This window comes from Syngnathus scovelli, chromosome 2 (genome assembly GCF_024217435.2).
Source record: "Syngnathus scovelli strain Florida chromosome 2, RoL_Ssco_1.2, whole genome shotgun sequence".
Taxonomy (NCBI): domain Eukaryota; kingdom Metazoa; phylum Chordata; class Actinopteri; order Syngnathiformes; family Syngnathidae; genus Syngnathus; species Syngnathus scovelli.
Window position 1 is genome coordinate 14524263 of NC_090848.1, and position 23444 is coordinate 14547706.

At 42.6% G+C, this 23444-nt stretch overlaps 1 protein-coding gene across 1 annotated transcript; it reads left to right on the forward strand.

Moving 5' to 3' along the window:
* The first annotated feature begins 625 nt into the window (after positions 1 to 625).
* Positions 626 to 23075, forward strand: ankrd52a (ankyrin repeat domain 52a). The gene is made up of 28 exons (XM_049754458.2): positions 626 to 1424; positions 2079 to 2162; positions 2257 to 2335; positions 3592 to 3662; positions 3859 to 4059; positions 4128 to 4215; positions 4785 to 4927; positions 5007 to 5219; positions 5459 to 5537; positions 5899 to 6013; positions 6175 to 6257; positions 6336 to 6453; positions 7561 to 7629; positions 7743 to 7883; positions 7953 to 8015; positions 8112 to 8223; positions 8391 to 8462; positions 8556 to 8757; positions 9422 to 9509; positions 9605 to 9722; positions 10270 to 10492; positions 10572 to 10659; positions 11184 to 11267; positions 11382 to 11527; positions 11819 to 11901; positions 12179 to 12261; positions 12385 to 12476; positions 12978 to 23075. Exons 1-28 carry the CDS (start codon positions 1398 to 1400, stop codon positions 13247 to 13249), a joined length of 3237 nt encoding a protein of 1078 aa, XP_049610415.1. The 5' UTR covers positions 626 to 1397; the 3' UTR covers positions 13250 to 23075.
* The last annotated feature ends 369 nt before the right edge of the window (positions 23076 to 23444 follow it).

Consider the following 23444-nt stretch of genomic DNA (forward strand, 5'->3'; position numbering starts at 1 on the left):
GCGGCAAATCTGGGTCACACGGAAAAGAAAACATTAATTTCAAAAGAACAAAGACATAATCTGGTAGCTGCAAGAATGATTTTTTTTAACAAAATAAATTTTAATATTGGAATGCATTCACAATGTTATGAGAAAAGTTAATCTTGAAGTAATGGTCTTAACATACGAGTCATATATTTTCTTGTAATACTGCAACTTTATTGCTCATATTACAATTTTCTTCTCATAATATTACGACTATTCTTATGACATAGCATCTCTTCTGTAATTTTATTAAATTTTTCTTTTCACTGTGGCCATCCAATGCTCCTTCATACATAATCTATAATCTTTGCTGAACTTTTCTGAATTATATTACATCTGATGATATGCTTACTATGAAAATATTTTTGCGTTCCACGTACGATTATTTACGCATGTATCCAGTGTCTGTGAAACCTTTATTGGTTGTTTTGGGAGACAAGAAAAAAAAACAAAAACATCTGTACTGATCCACCAGCCGTACATGTTTACATGTTGATTATGTTGGCAGTCATTCTGTTAGAGCATGAGCAGGATGGTCGTCATTCAAAGGTACGCTCGATTGATGTAGCAACACAAAGATTGATTGCTTCGAGAAGCAAAAAATGTTGAAATATACATGCACAAAAAAGGGCCATATTGCAAGTATGCTGCCTTGTCAAAAAGCCAAGGACAGTTCCTGTGGGATTCTGTTGGTCTTTACTTCGACTATGCAGATGTTTTTTTTATATATAAATTGGTGATTCCCAGCAGTACATACTATTTTCTACAGTATTCAACGGGAATGATGAGATTATAGCTTTTTGATAACTCCTCCTGAATATTGTTCCGATTTTAGTAATTTGCTCGAATTAAAAAAAAAAAAAAAAAACATTTTGTTTCCAGACTGAATTTTTGTGTGTGTGATTTGAGTGTAACGATGCCATTTACATCATGCACTGGAAATGTATAATATGCAGTGACGTGCGGTGAGGCTCATGACTCACAAATAAGATGAAAATTGCAGGAAAATCAAAAAAAATCCGAACGCATCCATCCGCTCCTGCTCCGGCCTTCTGAGACGATCTGCATCTGCCTTCACCGGGCCTCTACTGTACATGCTTTGGCCACACGATGTCGCCATTTGACCAACCGAAGCGTCAAGCGCCCGCCGAGCCTGTAGGCGGACCAGTGCGAAGCTGCGCAGTGGCAGGCAAGCAGCATCGTCCAAGCCGACATCAGATGCAGACAACAACAGTTTCAGGTCGGGAGGGAGTCGCGTTCGTGTTCTCCTGCGTGCGATGGATGTTGTTTAAGGGGTGGAAACAGCAGCACGCTGCAATATACCTCCAAGTTTCAGCCCCATGAAGGAGCTCCGTCCCGGCTGAGTTTGGGAGATGGGAGTACTAAACATTGCAGACCAGGTACGCCGACGAGGGGCGCCGTCTATTTGCTGAGAAACTCATCTGCGCATCACGGCGCTCACCCAATAGACCGATTTATTTGTAATCCTGTGTACAAACGTCCCAACCTTTCATTTAGGTTGATGGTGGGATTATACGCATCATGGCGATAAATCATTTTTATTATCTGCATTAGTTAATTCCTGCCGTAATGTTTGCGTTCCTGCTCATTAGCTCACGGCTAACAGAATCCGCTCGACTTGCCGAGCAAAAAGCTCAGGCGGACTGTAGTGTAGGCCTCTATGGGGGATTCGTCTATTTGCTGGGATTCGCTACCATCCTAATTAGCTGCGATACCTCGTGAAGGTTCGCTTAGAATTTAATGGCGCATACAAAGCAAAGGCAAATTAATGCATCGACAATCGATTTATCCGTGGTGGATGGGAAGCGGTCCAATGCACCGTTAGCGATTCGATAGAAAAACCGTATGGTGCAGATACAGCGAACTTGGGGTGTAACTCCAAATGTGTATCTCAAGAATACAGACTAGCAAATGAATCAGATGAGAACTACTGTAAATAAGACTAAATTATGTCATGCAAATAGGGCTCAAGGTAACCTTAACCATCCCGCCCCACCTTCATCCGAGTAAATGTGTTGCGTTTTGTGTTTCAGCCTCCTCTGGTCCAGGCCATCTTCAATCGTAATGCTGAAGAAGTCCAACTATTATTGCACAAAAAGGAGGATGTCAATGCACTGGTATGTGTGAACAGCTGCAAATATTGTCATTCAACACATGATTCTCACGAAGGGTATTGAACTTTTTTTTTTTTTCCTGTCTCGAATTGAACAGGACCAAGAGCGGCGTACGCCTCTTCATGCTGCTGCATGCATGGGTGATGTTCATATCATGGACCTCCTCATTGAATCAGGTCAGATGCTTACCTTGTACAGTCAATCCCCTATATAGTATAGGGAGGGGGGTATGTTTGAAACCTCCCTGCCTTGGGTTAAAATCCACTTAGTTACCACATATATTTTGTTTGCTCTGGTGTGTGGGCGTCAGAGTGGATTTTCGAATTTACTGTAACTAGAATCTCGAAGGTAGAATGCTCATCACTTGTTACACCTTTTGCTACGGTAAATCATAAATCCCTGTTGCAGGGGACACTGCATACTAGCAGCCACAGCAGATGCATCACACACTCATTGCCATGACGTTTTTGTCTATGAGGTCTTATTCTTCTACCATTTCTTTTTCTACTTTGGTGGTTGGCATATACTTTTGGTGCTTGACTGTCACCAACGATAGTCCATGACTCCTATTTCTACCTCTCATTTATTCTACTGTCTTATCGCAGTTGGCAAATACTTCTGGTGTGTTATTGTGACGAATGTAATGCACATAAAGTCAGCATGATGAGCGAATAGGGATTTTGGGTGCAAGCAAATGAAAAGAACCATCTCATGCGAAATCAACTTTAGCCTTGAGGCAGTTTCAAATGCTAAGCCAAAAACACCACTCATCTCTGAGAATATCTGCTCATTCCTTCTCTCTAAACTGCAGCCCCGCTCGATCTAAGAAAACGACTGGGGGCCAGCCCCGTACTGCCCCTCCAGACTAAACCCATGCCCAGATTCTCATAAGAGCTTTCCCTGGAACTTGAGTTGACAAGCGGCTGTTCTGATTTTGGTGCATCAAATAAATTACTAAATGCTTTCACGTACCCTCTGCATTCTGCTTAAGTGCTAGTCGTTGCTGTTTGGTGCATTGCATTTTTTTGAATGTGGTTTTGAGAGATCCTGCTTTGTCTCTGGTCATTGAATGTACTTGGAGTCTACCAACGAGTGTGAGTTGCAGAACCAGCCAAATCAGGAAGAAAAAAAAGTGACTTATAATCTGAAAAATTATAGTATGAGGACACTGTTAAAGATCTTTAAGGTTTTACATGTCAACAAACATCCATTCACAAAGTCTTCAACGAACCTAACATGGCATGTTTTGGCATACGAGAGGAAATACCCAACCAAGCATCAGGACAACATGCAAACTGCGTCGCCACAGTGAATAAAATCTTGCCCAGAGTCTGTGGCCATCAGAATTTACTTATTTTTTTAAATTGTGCAACCATGTTTGAAGTAACATTTGAATATTGAATCATTGTATAATTGATCTTTGTCTTCTCAGGTGCCAATGTGAACGCTAAAGATCATATATGGCTCACCCCCTTGCACAGGGCAGCGGCTTCCAGGAATGAAGTAAGCAACAAGCTTCATTTTGTTTTCAATATGTGTATTACAAATGTGCAATGAATACAATAGCTGCATTATGGTACTCTAATAATAATGGCAGCAAGAACACTCGCTAAACGCTGCACGTTCAGGTAGGAGGAAATAGACAACGAAAACTGTCAACTCGCGGAAATACAGCACAGAGTTCCTTTGGTGTCTACAGAGGGCCGTGGGTTTGCTGCTGAGGCGCGGTGCAGAGGCCAATGCCCGAGACAAGTTATGGCAGACGGCGCTGCATGTGGCGGCCGCCAACCGGGCCACGCGCTGCGCTGAGGCCTTGCTGGGCCAGCTGACCAACCTGAACATGGCAGATCGCACCGGCAGAACTGCACTGCATCATGCCGCTCAGAGCGGCTTTCAGGAGGTGAGGCGCGCATTCTGAGAGCTCGTCACAAGCAATGCTCCGAGAAATGACTGGGGAATCTCTGCTAGATGGTGAAGCTGCTGCTGAATAAGGGAGCCAACCTGAGTGCCATTGATAAGAAGGAGCGACAGCCCATCCACTCCGCTGCTTACTTGGGTAACTTACAACCATCTTAGATTTTGTGCTGATAGTGTGAGCCAAGTCGCCTATGTCATCAGTCTTTCACTGTACAGGAAACAAAACCAAGGGGTTTTCCCTGTAGGAATTTTGCCTCAATCAATAGCGAACCTACCAACAAAAACGGAAAAGTGCCCCCCTTATTCCTTCTAACACCGAATTTCTTCCCTTTATGCACCTCTAACTTAATAGTAGAAGAAGCTAGGCTAACTGTTATCGGCTCACTTGATTGCCGTTCCTGACTTATTCTTACACTCATTTAATGTCTGGCAACAGCCCAAAGCTTAAACGAGCTTCCTAACTGGCTGTCACGTAATGATCGGATCAGACAAACTATTGACTACACACAAGGATTTGTGATAGTCAGTAGTTAACATTTACAACGGTTTTCTGAGCCGATTTGAGAGAGTCTCGACTAACTTTTAAAGACATTTTTTTAATTGCTGGCAAATGATGGTTGGACTTTGAGTGGAATAGCAGGCCAGATTATCAATAGTTGTGTGCCTCGCTTCACTGATTGCGCTTGACATTCATGTGACGTGTTGCAGGCCATGCGGAGGTTGTGAAGCTGCTGGTGTCACGTGGCGCTGACAAGAGCAGCAAGGACAAGCAGGGCTACACGCCGCTCCATGCTGCAGCCGCGAGTGGCCACATCGAAATTGTAAAATACCTGCTGAGGATGGGGACAGAGGTAAGAGACTGTGGTTCCTGTGTGTGTACGTTCATATCAATTTGACTCTTTAAATTTTGGAAATTTCCTTCCTTCTCAGATTGACGAGCCTAACGGATTCGGAAACACGGCGCTCCACATGGCGTGCTACATGGGACAGGAGGCCGTGGCCACCGAGCTGGTCAACCACGGGGCCAACGTCAACCAGCCCAACAGGTGTGGCTACACGCCGCTGCACCTGGCTGCTGTCTCCACCAACGGCGCCCTCTGTCTGGAGTTGCTGGTCAACAACGGGGCAGATGTCAACCAGCAAGTAAGTTAGTGTTGTTTGAGACACATTATGCAATGTTCCACTATATAACACTGTTGCTACCAGTCTTAATGAAAGGTTTCTGACCTTCTGTCAAAACACACAAGAGATAAATAATAACGATTCTTTCGGGAAGATTCTTCAACAGGGTGCCTTTTTTTTCCTGGCTCATTCCCAGCAGCTCATGAATTGAGATTGTGTTCTGATTTCTGAACTCAACATGCTGTTGTTCTCTACAACAGAGCAAAGAAGGGAAGAGCCCCCTGCACATGGCAGCCATTCATGGACGCTTCACACGCTCTCAGATCCTCATCCAGAACGGTAACTACCACTCTGCCATTCATTTGGGGAACAGAGAGAAGACAGTTCTCACGCACATCAAAAAATTGGTCCTGTATTTTTTTCTATCTGTAACAAACAAAACAATCATTTTTGAGGTACTGAAGTGTTTGCGTGAAACATGAATAGGACACCAAATATCAATCACGCAAGGGCAGAAAAGTCTTCATTTGAGTCAGCACTAAATTGTTTACTGTCAAAGATTCACACCTTGTGTATGTATAAAAATACACTTCTTATTGAAAGCAATGATTACTAAAGTAACGGGGCAACCCCCTTATTGTGCGCACTGCGTCATGGGTTCCTCAACCAAATTAGCGTGCAACTCCTTTTGTCATTTCAGGTGGCGAAATCGATTGTGTGGATAGATATGGCAATACTCCTCTCCATGTCGCTGCTAAGTTCGGCCATGAACTGCTGATCAGCACTCTAATGACCAACGGAGCAGACACGGCTAGGTAGCAACGACACCATCACATAAAACATGAAGTAGTTGTCCAATGCTGTCAACTAGTTCAGTGACTTAATTTAGTCAAACGATAAAGAGATTGTTAGAGAACAATTAGAGAATTGTGTTTAAAAGTTGTTCTGTTTTTTCTGTCCTTGTGTGTTTTTGCAGACGTGGGATCCATGGAATGTTCCCCTTGCACTTAGCTGTGCTTTACGGGTTTTCAGACTGTTGTCGCAAGTTACTCTCCTCAGGTTTGTGATGGAAAATATCGCATGCCACGAGGGTGGCGTGTGTTTGGGATTGACTCACGAACCCGTCCTTCTGCACAGGTCAGCTGTACAGCATCGTCTCCTCCATGAGTAAGGAGCACGTGCTGTCGGCAGGGTTTGACATTAACACCCCTGACAACTTTGGGAGGACCTGTCTACACGCTGCTGCCTCTGGAGGGTAAGAAAGTGTTGTTGGCAAATAAATAAACGGTCACTTATTCAAAGCAAAAGGGCCAACGTGTGCTCCCATGTGGTCTCCTAACGAATTTGCCGCATGCTGAAATATCATACTCACTGTCTTTGATTTATTAATTATTACATCACAGCTATATTATTATAACAAAGATTTAGCAAGAGCTCAAAACTAATGATCACAAAAGTGGAGTCTAACTGCAGGTTCAGCTCCTGGAGAAGGCTGCAGATCTTATTGTTCTCTTCTTTTATGTTGATTTTACTGTCTTCATGAGATGGGTGGATGAGCAAGCCTCCTGGTGGCGTTATCACATTTTGTATGCATGAGGTGCAAATAGTTCACCTTCTTTGATCTGCGCCCCTGCAAACAAACACATCCTGCCATGAAACAGATGGTCTGACCTCTGCCATCCTTTACGACCTGTGACAACGCATTTACAACTTTTCTGAATACGTGGAATTTTTATTGACCCATAAAATTGTAACTTCAAAAGGCTGCACTTTTTATGCAAACTCAACTGCCTTACATTGATCGGTAAATACTGCTAAGATGCACTTGATTAAAAAAAAAAAAAAAAAAATGGTTCACATAAAAGTCCCATACTGTATATTACAATGATGTCAGTAAGTAAAATGTCCAGGAGTTTTGTTTCCACAGAGCTGAGAATCTATGCCTCTTAGTATTGGTGTATGTTTTATTTGTATGTTTTACAACAATTGCTTACTGGTTTTAGTAGTGATGATGCTAATTCCATCTTGCCTGTCCATAGTGTTTTCTAATATGTTACCATTAAGCTAGTGAACTCACTACTTTGCTACTGGTAATAACAGTGATGCTTTGTTGAAAATACTTGGAATGAACAATTATGAATGAACAGCTTGAAGTAATGACCGGAGACTGAGGATGTGGTGATATTCACGTCATTCTTCACTGCCACTATTTTTAGTGCCAAACATGAATTGGACTTCAATCTGTCATCAACTGGATTAATGTTTTTCCCACATCTGCCCATGTTTGTTATTCCAGCCCCCGCCTTTTTTTTTGTGTGTGAAAGCAAACTAACTTGTTATCCATTGTTGTGTTTCTTTGCAGAAATGTTGAATGTTTGAACTTGCTCTTAAGTAGTGGCACAGACTTGAACAGGAGGGACTTAATGGGAAGGTGAGCATTTGCACTGAACTCAGTTAGATGTTGACAGTATTCCTATGCAACTGTGTTGTCCTGTATCTGTCAAATAGGACTACATGACCCATTTTTTGCTTTCTCACTACCAGGACACCATTACACTATGCGGCTGCTAATGGGAGGTACCAGTGCACCGTGACCCTGGTGAGCGCTGGTGCCGAGATCAACGAGCCTGACCAAACGGGCTGCACCCCCCTGCACTACTCTGCAGCCTCACAAGCCTTCAGCAGGTGAGAAACCAGCGTGAGGTGACAGCAAAGAACTTAAGAAACAAATATTCGTCAATTTGTTCTCTTCAGAGGTGATGGACATTTTTATGGGAACCATCAGCATGATGAAGAAGAGGTGAAAGAGTCATACTTGTGAGTTTTTACGACTTATTTCTGCTCCACTACATTGGCCTTTTGTCACTCACACCATGACTGAAGGAGCCGTGTGTCTTTCCTCCGTACAAACAGTTGCTTGGAGCATCTTCTGGATAATGGCGCCGATCCCTCGATGGTCAACGCTAAGGGTTACAGCGCTGTTCACTATGCAGCTTATCATGGCAACACACAGAACCTGGAGCTGGTAAGTGCACATTTTTCTTACGTGTCAAAAGAGCTGCATCAAATTGGACCAACATTTGGGATGGAAAAAATTCACTTAAAAAAATCCAAATGACTTAAAGGTCACTTAGAATCTCTACTATTGTTTTTGAATTTTGAGTTCATACAGTATATGTCTGTCTGTTTTAGCTCCTGGAGATGTCCTTTAATGCACTTGGAGACATAGAAAGCAGTATTCCCGTCAGTCCCCTGCATCTCGCTGTGAGTATCTTTCAACATTCCCCCCACTTGGGCTCATGGCGTTTGAACTAGAATAAAATAAAGTTCCTTTCCTTGTCCCTTCCTCATGTGTAGGCTGACAGGGGTCATTGGCAGGCACTGCGTGTGCTGACTGAGACGGCTGCCTATGTGGATATGCAAGATGCTGCTGGGCGCTCTGTGCTCTACCTGGCTGCCCAGAAAGGCTACGCCCACTGCGTGGAGGTGCTCTTGGCCCAGGGAGCCTCATGTCTCCTTAACGACAACCGCCTCATTTGGACCCCGATTCATGTTGCAGGTATGAGAGTTCGCTGCGTGTTATATTGCATATCAGTTTCTCAGAATGTTAGCCAGATAGTCACTGTTGGACATAAACAGCCTCCGTAAGGCCAGGAAAATGAAACTATTCTTAGATGTCATCAATTTTATTTTAGCAATCTACTGCCACCGTCGTCATATTTGTTAGTTATTAGGTTAGATTTGTTTGTTGTTTAAAGGGGAAGTCAAGTAAGGAAATGGCTTTTCCATAAAATGTTCTATGCAGCCCCACTCGTCTAAACATGGTATTCCGATTAATATAGTCCTTGTGAAATTCAAATTAAAAAACACTTCTTTATTTCAATCTCTCTGCCAGATATGTCTGTTTGCTGTTGACTGAAAATTAAAATGACATCACCAAACATTTAAAACCAGTGAGCCTTAATTGGCTGAGTGACTGTGATTCCTCTGTCATTTTCAACCAAAAATAATAAATAAATTGCCGCTCCCTGTAATAGCTGAAAATACTATGTGGAGTCTGCTGCTTAATTCTATCCACAAATTATTTTGAATAACAATTGGCCTTTTTTCTCTCCCAAATTTTAAATTGCCTTCTTTGTGATTCCATATTTTTTTGCCGGGTGCTGTGTTAGCCATTGCTTTTGAGCTCTTGGTTGTAAAATTTGATGTTTGTATCTCTCCAGCTGCGCATGGTCATTCCGATTGCCTGCACAAGATGATCGAATGTGGGGAGGAGGGTGACCTCACCAACGTTGCAGACAAGTTTGGCCAGTAAGTTCTTCTGTGAGTCCTTCCTAATAAAAGCGTCACGCTTCCTTGTCCTCAATGAACCATCCTCCCTTTGCTTTACTCGTGGTGCACTGCAGGACTCCTCTCATGCTCGCCGTTCTCGGGGGTTACACTGACTGCGTTCGCTTCCTGTTGGCGAAGGAGGCAGCGCCAGATGCCAAGGATAAGAGAGGCAGCACAGCATTGCACAGAGGGGTAAGTCCGGACTATAAGTACCAACTTTTTTTTTCTCTTGGACTCACTAAAATTGTGTATACTGTGAATTCATTTTGCTGAAGTGTTACATGTGCATATTTTTTAATTAAAGCCTCACATACTGAATGATTAGTTCTGCAGATACCAAATTACCAAATGTTCTTTGTTTTAGATACTTATTTGTCATATAGTTATTCATTGAAAGCTGGCACTTGCCAATGGAACATCTAGGTCAGAACTAAAGTCATGAGCAAATACAGCTTTATTTTGCTGTAGATTGAGACGGGAGCAGAATTGGTTGTTCTTTGTGAAGTCGTCTCCAAACAACTGGTGTAATTTTGCCAGTATGGCCAGGACTATCAGCTTTTTCATTGATAGATAAGAAATACTACAGCACAGAATTTGTGGCACCTCGAAACAAGGCTCAATGATCGCTTTTGGATCAAAATTGACCTCATGGCTATTGAACTTTATTGGTGCCACTGTACCCACTTGGTTTTGGTTGACGGCCTCACCCTTGGGGATGGTGTGTGTGTGTGTGTTTTAGGCGTTGCTGGGCCACAATGAGTGTGTAGCAGCACTGCTGGAGCACAAAGCCTCAGCGCTGTGTCGGGACTCCCTGGGTCGGACGCCGCTGCACTACGCCGCCTCCAGGGGCCACGCCGAGATCTTGGCCAATCTGGTGCAAGCTGCTACAGCCACTATGGAGCCGCAAGACAAACTGCTGGACAACAAACAATACACCCCGCTGCACTGGGCTGCGTACAAAGGTTTGACTTCAAGCCACTTGACATTAATCGACCACAATTTAATATTGTATTACATCATTTTTTATGTCCCAATTTTTAGGGCATGAAGACTGTTTGGAGGTTTTACTTGAATTCAAAACATTTATCCATGGAGAGGGAAACCCTTTCACTCCACTGCACTGTGCTCTGTGAGTATTCACTTGTCTGTGTGAAAAGCGGTCGGTTTTAGTGTTGCTGAAAAAAAGTTGCTGCATGCTTAACGTTTGTTAACGAGCAGTTAGATGAAGAATGAACAAAAATGTGTTCTGACTGAGCGTTACGTTACGTCCTGATTTCAACCCGATTGACATGCTGTGGCATGCCCTCAAGGGAGCTATTTACACTAGACAACCTAAGAATCTGCGAAGATTTTTTATAAAGAGGAAGGGTTCCAAATTCGCCTGATAGTTTTGCACATCTGATTTGCATCTACAGGGAACATTTGTTAGGTTAGGGTTATTATTGCCAAAGGAGGCCTGTCCTTGAATGTTGCGTTCAGCTCTATAAAAAAAAAAAAAAAAAACTTGTGGTAATCTATTTAAGGAGCAATTTATGCAGATATTTTGAGAAAATCCCCAGGGTTCACATTCTGTTTTCCACCAACTGTAACTCCAGAAACAAAAAAACGCGTCAATTTAGATGAACACTTGACAGCAATGCGCTTTGTCAACAGGATGAATGGCCACAGCGGTGCTGCAGAACGGCTCCTTGAATGTGCCGGGGTCCAAATGATAAACACCAGAGATGCCAAAGGAAGGTGAGACCTCACAACCCATGGATCTTAGCTTTCGGGCTATTTTTCCTGCCTGAGATTGTCATAGAATATGAATGAGCAACATTAAAGGCCACATATTGCTGTGTGCGCCCGCAGGACCCCGCTGCATGCTGCTGCTTTTGCCGAGGACGTTGCAGGACTCCAGCTAGTGCTTCGCCATGGAACTGAGATCAATGCGGTGGATAGCAATGGACGTTCTGCTCTTATGGTGGCTGCCGATAAGGGACACAGTGGCACCGTGGGTAAGTCTGCTGAGGGATTTAATGCCAACCAAAAGGGTCTTGATGTAGCCAGCAGGCTTTACTGACTTAAATGTCACAGCGAGGGAAACTACTCCTAATTATTTGATCCCCTGTTGAATTTGATCATCATTTTTAGTGTTCCTGTTAAGGTTTTCAGTCAAGATTTAATAATAATAAAAAAAAGAGACACTCAGAGTCACACCAACAAAGCTACTGTTTTTTTTTCGTTTTCTTTTTAGATCACTCATTAACTTTCACTTTAAGTCATAACTTTTCATTGTTTTTGTTTAGCCATCCTCCTTCACCGAGCAAAGGCCGACCTCACACTGCTGGATGAGAATAGGAACACTGCCCTGCACCTGGCCTGCAACAAGGTACACACTCACTCTTTATTTAGAATATATATTTTTATTTTGTACAAACAAGGACCACGCTAACATATGAGTGTTGCTAAAGAGCTTCCATATCATAGCCAATCAAAGGTCTTAATCCACCAAAGAATGCAAGTCCTCATTCTAATCTATACTCATTCACATTCACAGTCAATATTAAAAAACAAACCCTAAATATTTTTGTCATTTCAGGCCATATAATCATGGTTTCTCAGAATATAATGATTTCTTGGGCACTTTTTGTTTGCTGTCCCCTCAGGCTCATGAAATGTGTGCTCTGCTGATTCTGGGAGAGATCCACAGTCCCACTCTTGTGAACGCTACCAACAGTGCTCTGCAAATGTGAGAATGAATGCTATTGTTATTAGGGACCAATAGAATCCCTTTGTAATCGTTCACATTTTTTTTGCTCTTTGAGAATAAATTGGAAAGGATTACGTTTTTTTTTTATTTGATCTCTTGCAGGCCCCTGCATCTGGCCGCTCGTAATGGCCTGGCCACAGTGGTGCAGGCGCTGCTGAGCAGAGGAGCAACTGTCCTGGCTGTGGATGAGGAAGGTGAGCATCTCATGAATGTTCAAATTTGAACGCTATCTGTTCCAGGACACTTGGTTAACCTTCTTGTGCTAGCAGTTTACCAATTATTTTATGTTTCATCCGCGCTTATCGACACTGCATACACTGACAACAGGGCTGTGAACAGAGAAGCTCAGTTACAAAAAAAGTCATTGTTGCAAACTTTGCGATTTGATTGCTGTATTTTGCCACTTTTCACACTCCCTCAGGGGACTCATTAAAAAAATAATGCGACTATTGAGTTTAATTCCTGCTAAGAAACTGACATGAGCGCAGTCATTTTCACATTACCAAGCTACAATTCACAATTGGTGTTTTATCAGTGAATTGATAATACATCTCTTGGCTCGATTAGAATTTGTAAAAATCAGAATTGAGCTATTAAAATTTTTGGGTGGGGGAAATTGGCATATCTGACCATCCCTACTTTGTAGGGTTTTTATTGGACAGTGTTGTCATGTGACTTTTTTCCTCATCCACCAGGCCACACCCCTGCTCTGGCGTGCGCGCCCAACAAAGACGTGGCTGACTGCCTGGCTCTGATCCTCTCTACCATGAAGCCTTTCCCACAACTTGACCCTTCCTCTTGCTCCTGCTCCTCGCCTGGCGTCTCCCCGTCGCCAGGCCTCAATTTGCTCAAGCACTGCGGCATCACAGCCGCCTGCGCCCCCCTGCCCAGCAACGGCCTCCACAACGGCTACGTCAAAGACCGCCACGGCGCCCCTGTGGGCCTGGACGGCTGTCTGTCCGAGTGAGGGGTGACGCCGTCGGGCTCGGTCATGCTGCTGTCACCGTCATCTACCACCAGGGGGTGTCTCCCTTTAACGTGGCCAAGAGGACCAGGAGAGCACCGCCTACATATCTATTCTGTGTATGTATGTATGTATGTTTGTGTGTGCGTGAATGTTTTGATCTTCTCTTGAGGTGCAGTCAAACCTAATATGCAATTAGATGCCCATCCCTCCACCCCAGAGTAGTGCTTACTCCATAGAGGTTTGTTGCTCTACAAGGCCACGCCGATCAAGTGTGACGTCCAAACAAACGTAATCTGGCCATGCGGAAGTCATTTGAACCCTTTAAAAGCATCAGCTACATAACGGCACTGGAACAAGTCTCACCGTCATATCGTTGCGTGAAATCATATCACTTTGGTGACCTTGTAGAGGAACGTTCAGCCTTCCCAAAAATGATCAGTTTCTTTTCAAGATGTTTTTTTTTCCTTTTTTTAAATTCTACCTTAGCCTTGATTTTTTTTTTTTTTTAATGAAGGAACCACACAAGGGAAAAAAAAAAAATCAAATTAGCTGAAAAGTGCAATGCTTATGTACGACAGTACAATCTGAAAGGGTCACAAAGATTCTGTGGTGTACTTTTAAACGGCTCCTAACTTTTTTGGCATTGTGGAAAAAAAATTAAGTGACGCTGCTGAATACATTTAACACGCCTCCTTGCAAAGGAGCGCCACGCCGGCATCTGGGCCCGGATGCCGATGCTGATATTTTCAAGATGCTAACTAAGTGTTTGTTAGGCTAGAATGTTTCTAAGCATATGTTATGACCAAAGTTGATCAACACTACTATGGCTATAAAATTATTTATTTGAGATGAACTGTACTGTACAGAGAGAGACAATAGATCTTGATATACCTCGTCAACTCGTTTAGCAGCTGCTTCATCTTCGCCCAGGGTCCGTAGGGCTGACGTTCTTTTTGTTTTTGTAGGTCGGGGAAAACTACTGTAGGATGTAGTGAAGTGACCGAGGCCTTGTTGATTTCCTAGATGAAGGCTTTACAAGTAATATCTGCCAACAACACCTCATCAGAGCGTCGTATATCTGAGCACATAAATGAACAAGCCATTTCAATTTCGTTCCCATCTTTTGAACAGTGTTCAAAGATTTCAGAGTTAGCGTGGCCTAAGCGATAGTTTGGTGTGGCGTTTAGGCCTTTTCGTGCACGTGTGCGTGCGTGTGTGTGTGTGTCATCAGTGTTGAAGGATTTTCTTGAACTCGTCTTAATAGCTTCTATCTCGTGGTAGTCGTCAAGTTGAAGCATATTTTCAGCTTATTTTACTGCCTCCATTATTATTATTATTATCATTATTATTATGATTTGGCAACTTATGAGCAATAGTTTTTCTTTTGGCCTTTTTGTTTGTTTTATTGAATAGACAATCACTGTCACAAGGGCTTTTGTTTCCCTGGAATGTGTTTGGTTTTCTTTTTGGTCTTACTCTGTGACAGATGACCTGAAGACTAAACGAATGGCTCTGCGTGTTTTGGGCATTTTAAACCGTCTGTGTCAACACAAATGCACTGGATTGCCTTTGACGGCGTCTCATCAAATGCCTTTTTCGACCCATGCCTTTCGTCATTTCAGTTGGAATTCAGTGGCAAAAGTATTATGAGCATCTCGTATCCTTCTCGTTCGTTAGCACGAACCACGACAATATATTTGAAAAGAAAAAATAGATCATATTTGCTTCGGCCAATATGTGTTGTCGAGTAGGGATGGCATTTGAATTAAATTTCCCGATCGACTCTGGGGAGAAATGAAGGTGGAATAATTGATACATTTTGAAATATATTCTAGCGAGACGGGAGAATTTCTCTGCATGTTCTGATACCCCGTGACTGTGCGTGGCCTAACTTGCCGCAAGCTAGTGTCGTGTTCGAGTGTCATCGCTAGTTGAGACTGAATGAACAGCGCCTCTTGTTTTCCATCAAGTAGCTCACGGCGTTAAGCCTCATTTGCTTCAAGAGTTGCTGAATCAGCAATCAATTCCACACAATTATGCCCATCCCCAGTGCCGAGTTCAGGAATAGCAGAAATCCAAATACGAGCTTCTTGCTGGTTTTTTTTTTTTTTTTTTTTCTCGTCATCCCATTTCTGGTACTAAACATACTAAATGCATACTAAAGATGATTGTATTGCACCGTTACAGCTGTTGGCAACGTATTTTATTTCGTTTTTGTCGTTATTTGCTTCGTCTGCCGGCCGTGATAACTTTACACAGTCGCCACTGCTAGTCAAGTGGCACAATTGCACACATTAGTTGACCAGATGGGTGATGAGGACCGAGACCTGTTGTTCGAATCCTCCCTCTCTCCCTTCCTTCCTTACATCATTTTACAATTGACAGACTCCGGTCCAGAGGAGCCGGTGCTAGTTTGCTGAGATGAAATTCATTTGTCCTTATTCTCTTGAGTTATTTAAAAAGGTACATTGTTTGTGATCTCAGGATCTGTGCTTGAAGCAGCAAGCAAAATTAATGAACCAATTAGAATTCAGCAGGATGATTAGTATTAGGTTTTTGTTTACATGGATGGGATGTTCCATGAAATTTGATTCCCTTTTTAACCTTAATCCCACAGCACTTAATTAGTCAAGCACGCACTTTCGTACATTCAGGTTCTAAGTGTGCAAAATGGAGCAGATGTAATGTATGTCCTTATGTTTACATGCATGTGTGTTGCTGCTGAATTACAGGAATGGTCGGCTGGTTGTCGATTTAGTGCTTTGCATTGATTAGCAAATGGTGTTTCCGAGCGCTCGGACCTCTGCCCACTGCCCACTGGCTTTTCAATCTCGTTTCGGTGTGTGGAAATTTGTGTGAGAGAGAAAGCGTACTCTAACAGAGCATTCTCTGAGTGGCTGCACCTTCCTTCCTGATCAGTTGGCCCGAGACACTTTGAGCAAAGTGTGCCGACTCGACATCCTTTGAAACACCACACACATACACCGGCCATTTGTAGGTGCTTGTCCGTTCTGGCAGGGATGTTTTTTTTCTATTTTATTATTTTTAGTTTTCCCTTACCCCCTCCTCTCTAATGATGTCCAAATGTGACCAGTAAACGGAGACGTTGCCTCCCTGCAACTATACAAGCTTTCGTTTGGGACATACCTGTAGTGTTCTTAAACATGCTTTGTCTGTGTGTGTCAGTAATAAGTGTTGTGCATGCTGATATAGATAAAATAGGTGGTTGGTTCAATTGTAGCAATAGTGTGAGATTGAATGCAGCACAAACATTGCCATCCCCATAGGCTAAGTCATTTATGCCAATGGTTAGATTTCAAATACAAATGCGGGTTTTGACTCATTTCCAACTATTGCCAAAACCTGTGTAAGGAGGATGGGGAAACCGCCCACTACACAACCAATTGATTTATGCATTCATTCAGGCCGTTTACAGTCTGACCATTCAATCTGAGCCATGACTGAAATGAATGTCAGGTCGGGGTTTTTTCCCCTCAAGCAAGAGATCTTGAAGTAGTGGAAAATGCCCCTGGTAGCATGTGCTGTAAACCTCTTGTTTGAGAGTGTGTTATCTACCTTGCCGTTTGGCGGCTAATTGTTGTTTCCGGGGATTTTTATTGCGGCCAACGAGGTGTATGTGGGACAATTTGACATTCGTTTCATTGAGAATGCCTTATCAACTGGGATAAAAGAAAACAAGACAAAGGTCTACATCAGAATATGGTCGCTTATATTTGACAAAAATGCACCTAAGCAAATACCCATTTAGTGCCATAGAAACCTTTATTTGCCTTTAGATGTAACTCATTGGTCAGTAACTTATTCCCTAATAAGCAGGATTATAATTCTAATGTTTGGACTTGCATGTCTTTGTACCATTTAGGAGGAATATAGCAAAAGAAATATTTGCATGGGATATTTGAATACTTGGATACAAGTACTCTGTCAGTGGGGTTTTGTAATTGGACAACCTCGTTTTGATATAGGCAAAGCAATTCCATTTGTGCTTGTTCGGCAAGCTGTATGTGTGCGCGCGTGTGTGTGTGTGCGGGCATGTGTCAGAACTAATTTGTTGATGTCATAACAATTTGGAGGAAAAAATGGTATTTTCAGATAATGGATGGATGGATTTACCTCTATGGATGTCGCGATTCTTACTTGAAACGTTGCTGATAAATAACAACAAAAAACGGCAAATTTCGATTCAACTTTGATCCTCTGTTGAGCCGTTTGCCTTAAAAGCATTAAAAAAAACAAAACACAAATTTTATTTTTTTCCCGATCCCTGGCAATACCTGACACATTGACACATCCGCCTGTGTGTGGTTACGGACGGGACAGCTAAAATGGCATGTTGGCCTTCGGGTGTCAAGAAGCACACAAATTTGTCACGGTAGCACATAGCTGAAGGTTGCCATGGTGCAGAGATTGTCCCGAGAGAAGGATAATGCCATATTTTCCACTGTGAATGAATTGAGTCAGAATTTACTTGCAAACAATCAACTTCGGCTCCTCCGTTATGGCCACAGGGGGTTCAAAGCGGTGCTTCTCACATTATTCACGCAGAAAGGAAATATGATACTAATTATAATCATAATAAATGAAGTGCAGCTAGGCAAAGAGTCCATGTCGCCATGAGTTGTGCAATTCTTCTTAAACCAGCCTAAATCGGAAATGTATATTGACGGAATTGTCACTCGCTTGCGTTTTCTTCTACCTTTAGCAAGTCGCTCCCCGCCGCACCTTCTCATACTTTTTATTGGACCTGCCGTTTTACCTCATCCTGTGTGTGACGACGCTAACTATAACTCACTTTCTTCCCGGACCCTTTTTTTTTTTTTTTGATAAGAATAAAAACTCAAGAATGTCTTTTCCCATGACAGTCAACATTGCATATCATAGAGGGTGGCGGGACACTGTCTAGCTGTTGGAAGGTAGCTACTTTATTTTACCTCTTGTCCAGTCAAACAATTTTTCTTGGTCATTAGCCACGACCCTACATTCCCTTCCCCGCCCTATCAGTGTGGACTATCAAGCACAGCGGTGGCACGGTGCCTTTTATTTGTTACTACCGAAAGGTACGGTCTTCCATTTGTATTTCCCGGAAGCCTTATACAATGTGGAAAATGATATTTCACTCAGCATGTCGGACCGCAGTCCGAGGTTCATCCAAGCCCCCCCCACCTTTGACCCTCTGCGATCAGATTCTCTTGGTTTTGGTTTTAGCCACTCCGCATTGCACATTTGAGACAGTTTTTCGGGCACATCGAACATGTGAATGGATTGGGATCAAACGGTATGAAAGCACAAATCCAAAGACAGCACCGCAAAGTTCCGCTCGCCCCTCCCAAAATCTCATTTGAAGGGCATATTTCGGTACAGATGAGGTTTGACTATGGGATGCAGTGATAACCGGCCTTTAACACCTTGATACCGGGTATGTAGCAAAAGAGATGAGACAAAATTGTAAGATCAAGGTCTTGATAAAACGGCCTTCCAAAATGAAGCGATAGCATCACCCACACCCATCAGTGTCACTGATGGTCGATGACGGTGAGAAGTCTGGCGGCCGCCCGATAAATCGGTGCATCCCAACCTTGACTGTCAAGTTACACAAACTGTAGAAAGACAACCGCGTGGATTCTCTGAGCTTCTTCAGAGTGTCCTCAGCTCTTCGCTATCCATTGAAGATGTGCGGAACCACATCATTTGTTGTGTTTGCCAACTGATTGTTGAGTTGTGTGTCATTTAGACTAGACCGAGTACAAGTTAGGGTTGCCGTAGTAGCCAGTGTGCAGTGTTAATAACCGTGTGAATCGTACTCTAGAAGTGGCGTAACGTGTCGTCTTAACCGAGGCATGAATCTTCTTAAACTGACCTCCTTTGGAAATAGACAAAAGATAAAAGTGCAATAACCTTTTGTTTACCGTTGCTTCCTCCGTGGATTATTTAATATGCTTTTAAGTTGAACACCAAAATTCACTCAGCTGTAGCAAATAAAGGATTTTCTCGTTTGTGTTCCGAGCGATGGCGTTTGATTGCGGGAGTGTACGTGTGTGCGCGCTATTTCGTTCTTAAAACTGTGATCCAGCTTTGACGAGCCACCCGCTTGGTGGAAGCGCCGTGTACAAGTTGGCTGGTAGACAGAATTAGTAGGTGCGTGTGTGTGTGAGCGTGTGTATGTCCTCATGGAGGACACTGTTGTACTTTGGAATCTTTTATTCCTCCACTTCTGGTTTCTAGCTGGTAGACAGGTTCCTTCGCATGTGTAGATGTATATGCATCCTCCTCCTTGAATGAAACATTTCTCCCGAAAAAAACAAAAAAAAACTAAAGGAAAAAAATTTAGTCCTGCTGTCTGTGATATATGCGGATAAAAGGAGTATTGAAAATGCCTTATATTTGTGTTAATGTTGAGCATTAAAAATTATTGCGTGTTCCTCCCTTTTCAGCGTGTAGCCTAAAGCTTGTACAGTCCGACTCCTGAGATTTCTATCTACTGTATAGCCTACTGTACGTGTTTCCATACTTTTGTTACCTGGAGTTGATTGTCCTGATTTTTTTTTTTTTTTTTTAAATGAGAAACATTCCCCTCAAAAGTGCCGTTTGTTTTCACCAGCAGAGGAACAATGTCTTTTGGGGGAAATGAAGAAGGAGAACTTAGCTCACATTCATTGTTGAAGTGACAATGAAAACTTAGGCTGAATTTACACTACATAGTGCGTGTGACACCATTTTTTATTTTTTTTTGTGCATAGCTGATGTTGATCATCTTGTACAGACCACAAACTAGTTGGGAGTGAATCAACCACACCTCTGTTTGCAGACAACTGCTGCACTTTGCTTTTCCCGCAAATGCTTTCCATTGTGTTTAATCAACAATTGGTGCCACAAATCAATCTTAAATCTAAATAATGTTGGGATATAAATGAGATACCTGCCAATAATTCGATCAGATGACAGGTCCCCTGTTTATGTGAGTTGGGTGACCTCAAACTGCCAATTGACACAACTGTGGCAAATCAAAACAACAATGAAAGCACATGAGTGCATTTAGCATGTAAATAGTGAAATGTGGCATATGTTTTGGAACAGACCAAACTAAATGACATGGGCTGCTTTAATGTTATTTAATTTTCTTTTTCTTGTCTCAAAGGAAAATAATAACTTTCCTTTCCCTGAATTTCTGGATGTGTTCACTACTGCACAGGCATTTGCCTTTCAAGTAAATGTTAGCACAATTTTGGGTTAGGTCAGATAATTCGGCTACAGATATGAATTTGCCGCTTGAAACACGTAGTGTAAATCCAGCCTGGTAGGGAAAAAAAGGCTAAGGATTTTTGGTTTTATTCTTCTGTTTTTTTTTTAATTTGTGTTTTCAACGACGCACCTTTTTACTGCGTGATGGAAGTTGCCTCACCGTGTTCTGATTCCTCTAAAACAGAGCCATAATGGAGAAGTTGTCCCTTAGGAGCCCCCCTTTGAATGTGTTTCGAGGAATAGCCTACTGTAGGAAAGGATGTATACTTGCATGTCCTGTGACATTTTAGGAGTGATCGTCCGTCTTTGTTTGGTTTATTGCTTTTGTTTAGTCACTGTAGATGTCGCCACCTCATTGATGCTCACGAGCTATTAACAATCCTCACAACTGGACTTGATGCAGGCTGAGGCAGCCTTATGTCGGAAAAGAAGCCGGTAGAAAATCGGTTGCCTGTTTTTACTTGGAGTGGCTTAACTGAGGACATACAAGTGAGCCCTTATCGAGGAGTGGAAGGACTCTGAATCAGGGCATGTGATGAGTTACAATCAACGAATTTCACAGTGCACCTTCACATTGAACACAAAAAGAAAAGCCCAACATTCCAAAGTTGACTCCATTTCCTTGGTCCTGTCCATCTGAATAGACTTGCTTTTAAGTTTTGTTTTTGTTGTTTTACTTTACGGGTGAATGAAGTGGGCTCGCTCGTGGATGTGCTTGTGTGCCTGCGTCAATGACAGGGTTCCCTAGTTAGCCTGATTACCTCATTTACAAAATCTGCAAATCTACTTGTTCTACTGTGCGCTAAAGGAGTCAATGCCATCACCAGCAGCAAGACCTGTGATGACAACAGGACCAACCAATGCGTTGGACTTTGACAATTACAAACTGGGAGAGACTCTTAAAGATAGTTTGTATTTTTTGAAGGCTGAGGGACTTGGCACAGCAGCTCATCGCATCGAGTCTCACACTGCCAGAATTTCGTTGAACCGCAAATTTCATCGAGTCTTTTTTTTTTTTCAATGATTTCTCCACTACCCAACATAATGGTTTTTTTCATTTTTTAACTGGACAAATTCAGACACTGGTCAAAGGTACACAGAACAGAACTCACTGCAATTCTCAGCAAACATCGAATGTAACATTAGAAAAGATTATGTCATCTTCCCGGATATCTGCGATATTTCTGATTTAAACCGGTCAAGCATAAATATTTTTTATTCAAATCATAAGAATTTGGTTGCGTTTCTTCATGAATACAAAAAAGCCAGAAATAGAAATCCATGCTTTTCATTGGGTAGCAAAGATGATTTCAAGAGGAAGTAGTTGCGAGCACATTGTTTGTTCCCTTCAAGTGGTCAAGCAGCACATGAGATCAATTTAACTCGCATGTACTTAGAGTGCAGCTGACTGCAAACGACCGTTTTTCCAACTTAACAGCCGAACCGACTCTTCGAGGTGAGCTGCTGTTCTCCAGGTCGACTCGCCCAGTTGGTGAAGTGAACCTTGGTGTTTGCAACACTTGCTGTTCTCCGTAGCATTTCTCCTACCTCCTTGTTTTTGCAGCTTTGAGTATGGTTTGTCTCTCCACCTTGTTCCAACTAGAAGTGCTCGCCAATATGGGAATACAAACTGACTTTATCCTAAGCAGTGGTAGTGTCGATGAATAGTGTGCTCGATTGTGTGTCTGGGAGAACTATGAGAAGCATTTATACGACTATACACCACTGGAATGTGAAGCCAGACAATGTTACGATGCAGATTATGATGATAGTCCCCCTTTAACATTGAAGTGGCGCACAGCGGAGTCATCTTGTAGAAGACCAGTAACCACATATTGGCTTTTAGTTCCCCCTTGGAATCCCATTATTGCCTCTGGCTGTAACTGTAACTTCATTCTGGAACAGTATTGATTACCCGTGAGCGTGACAATATCGCAGGTTGTCACAAGGACAGTGGAAGGGTGGACTCCTGATTCGGCGTCAGAGGCGAGACTTTGAGCGCCCGCTGTGCCGTCCGCCTTTAGAATCCATCCATCCACTCTGTGTTTTTACAGAAACTATATTGTGCTCGGTAGGTGTCTTGTCTCCGCCCAGTTGCGACAACCCCTACGTTCACTTTGACGGCAAGGGGGACAGGATGGGGTTCAGATCCCGCCCTTCCAGCCTAATGCATCTGCTACCGTTGTAGGACAGGACTGATCCCCCCCCCCCCACACACACACACACCCTCATCCAGCCCGCTGCCTCACCTCAACCAGTTCATATTTGTTCTCTTGAGTTTATTCGACAATGCAATCCTGAAAGCACTTTGCCTTGTTATTCCTTTGTGTGAACATGTGAATGATGATTTGTTACAAAAAAAAATGGTAAATATGTCAATTATCATTCACTGTTTTGGAAAAACCTGCATTTGTCTTTCTGACATTAAAAGAAAAAAAACAATTTAGTGACATTCAAACCTATGAATCTATTTTATAAAATGTTTGCTGCAGCCAATTGGTCTTGTCATTCAGTATTGTGGCTTAGGGTTGTTTGTGTTGAATAAAGTGCTATTGCTAAATATTTACTCACTGTGCTGTCTTCTTGACTTTTGCTTTACACGTATGGCACTGCAAACATACATGACGACAGAGACTGAATTGCTTCACTCACACTAGACTACAAGCTTCTAGATTTTATAAACATGTCTTTCAATACACCTTAAAGTGCTTTACAAAAACAAAATAACAGATAACAGAAAATATAAAAGTGTCTTACAAATCATAAATCCTGATTACTCTTTAACTAATCGCTGTTATTTGATGGTGTTTTCTGATTTAAAAAAAATAAAAAATCAACAACCAAACAACAACTAAGCAATATTTTAGTCACAGACATTCTGCTGACTCATCAACTGTTCCCAAACTCCTCAGGCAATCAGTATGGTGTTCCGAGG

What these genes read in the sequence shown, in the direction of transcription:
- ankrd52a (XM_049754458.2), top strand. Translation starts at nt 1,398, where the DNA reads ATGGGAGTACTAAACATTGCAGACCAG. An exon ending in CACGCTGCTGCCTCTGGAGG is followed by an intron (nt 6,454 to 7,560) that starts GTAAGAAAGTGT and finishes GTTTCTTTGCAG; the next exon opens with AAATGTTGAATGTTTGAACT. An exon ending in AGGAGGGACTTAATGGGAAG is followed by an intron (nt 7,630 to 7,742) that starts GTGAGCATTTGC and finishes TCTCACTACCAG; the next exon opens with GACACCATTACACTATGCGG.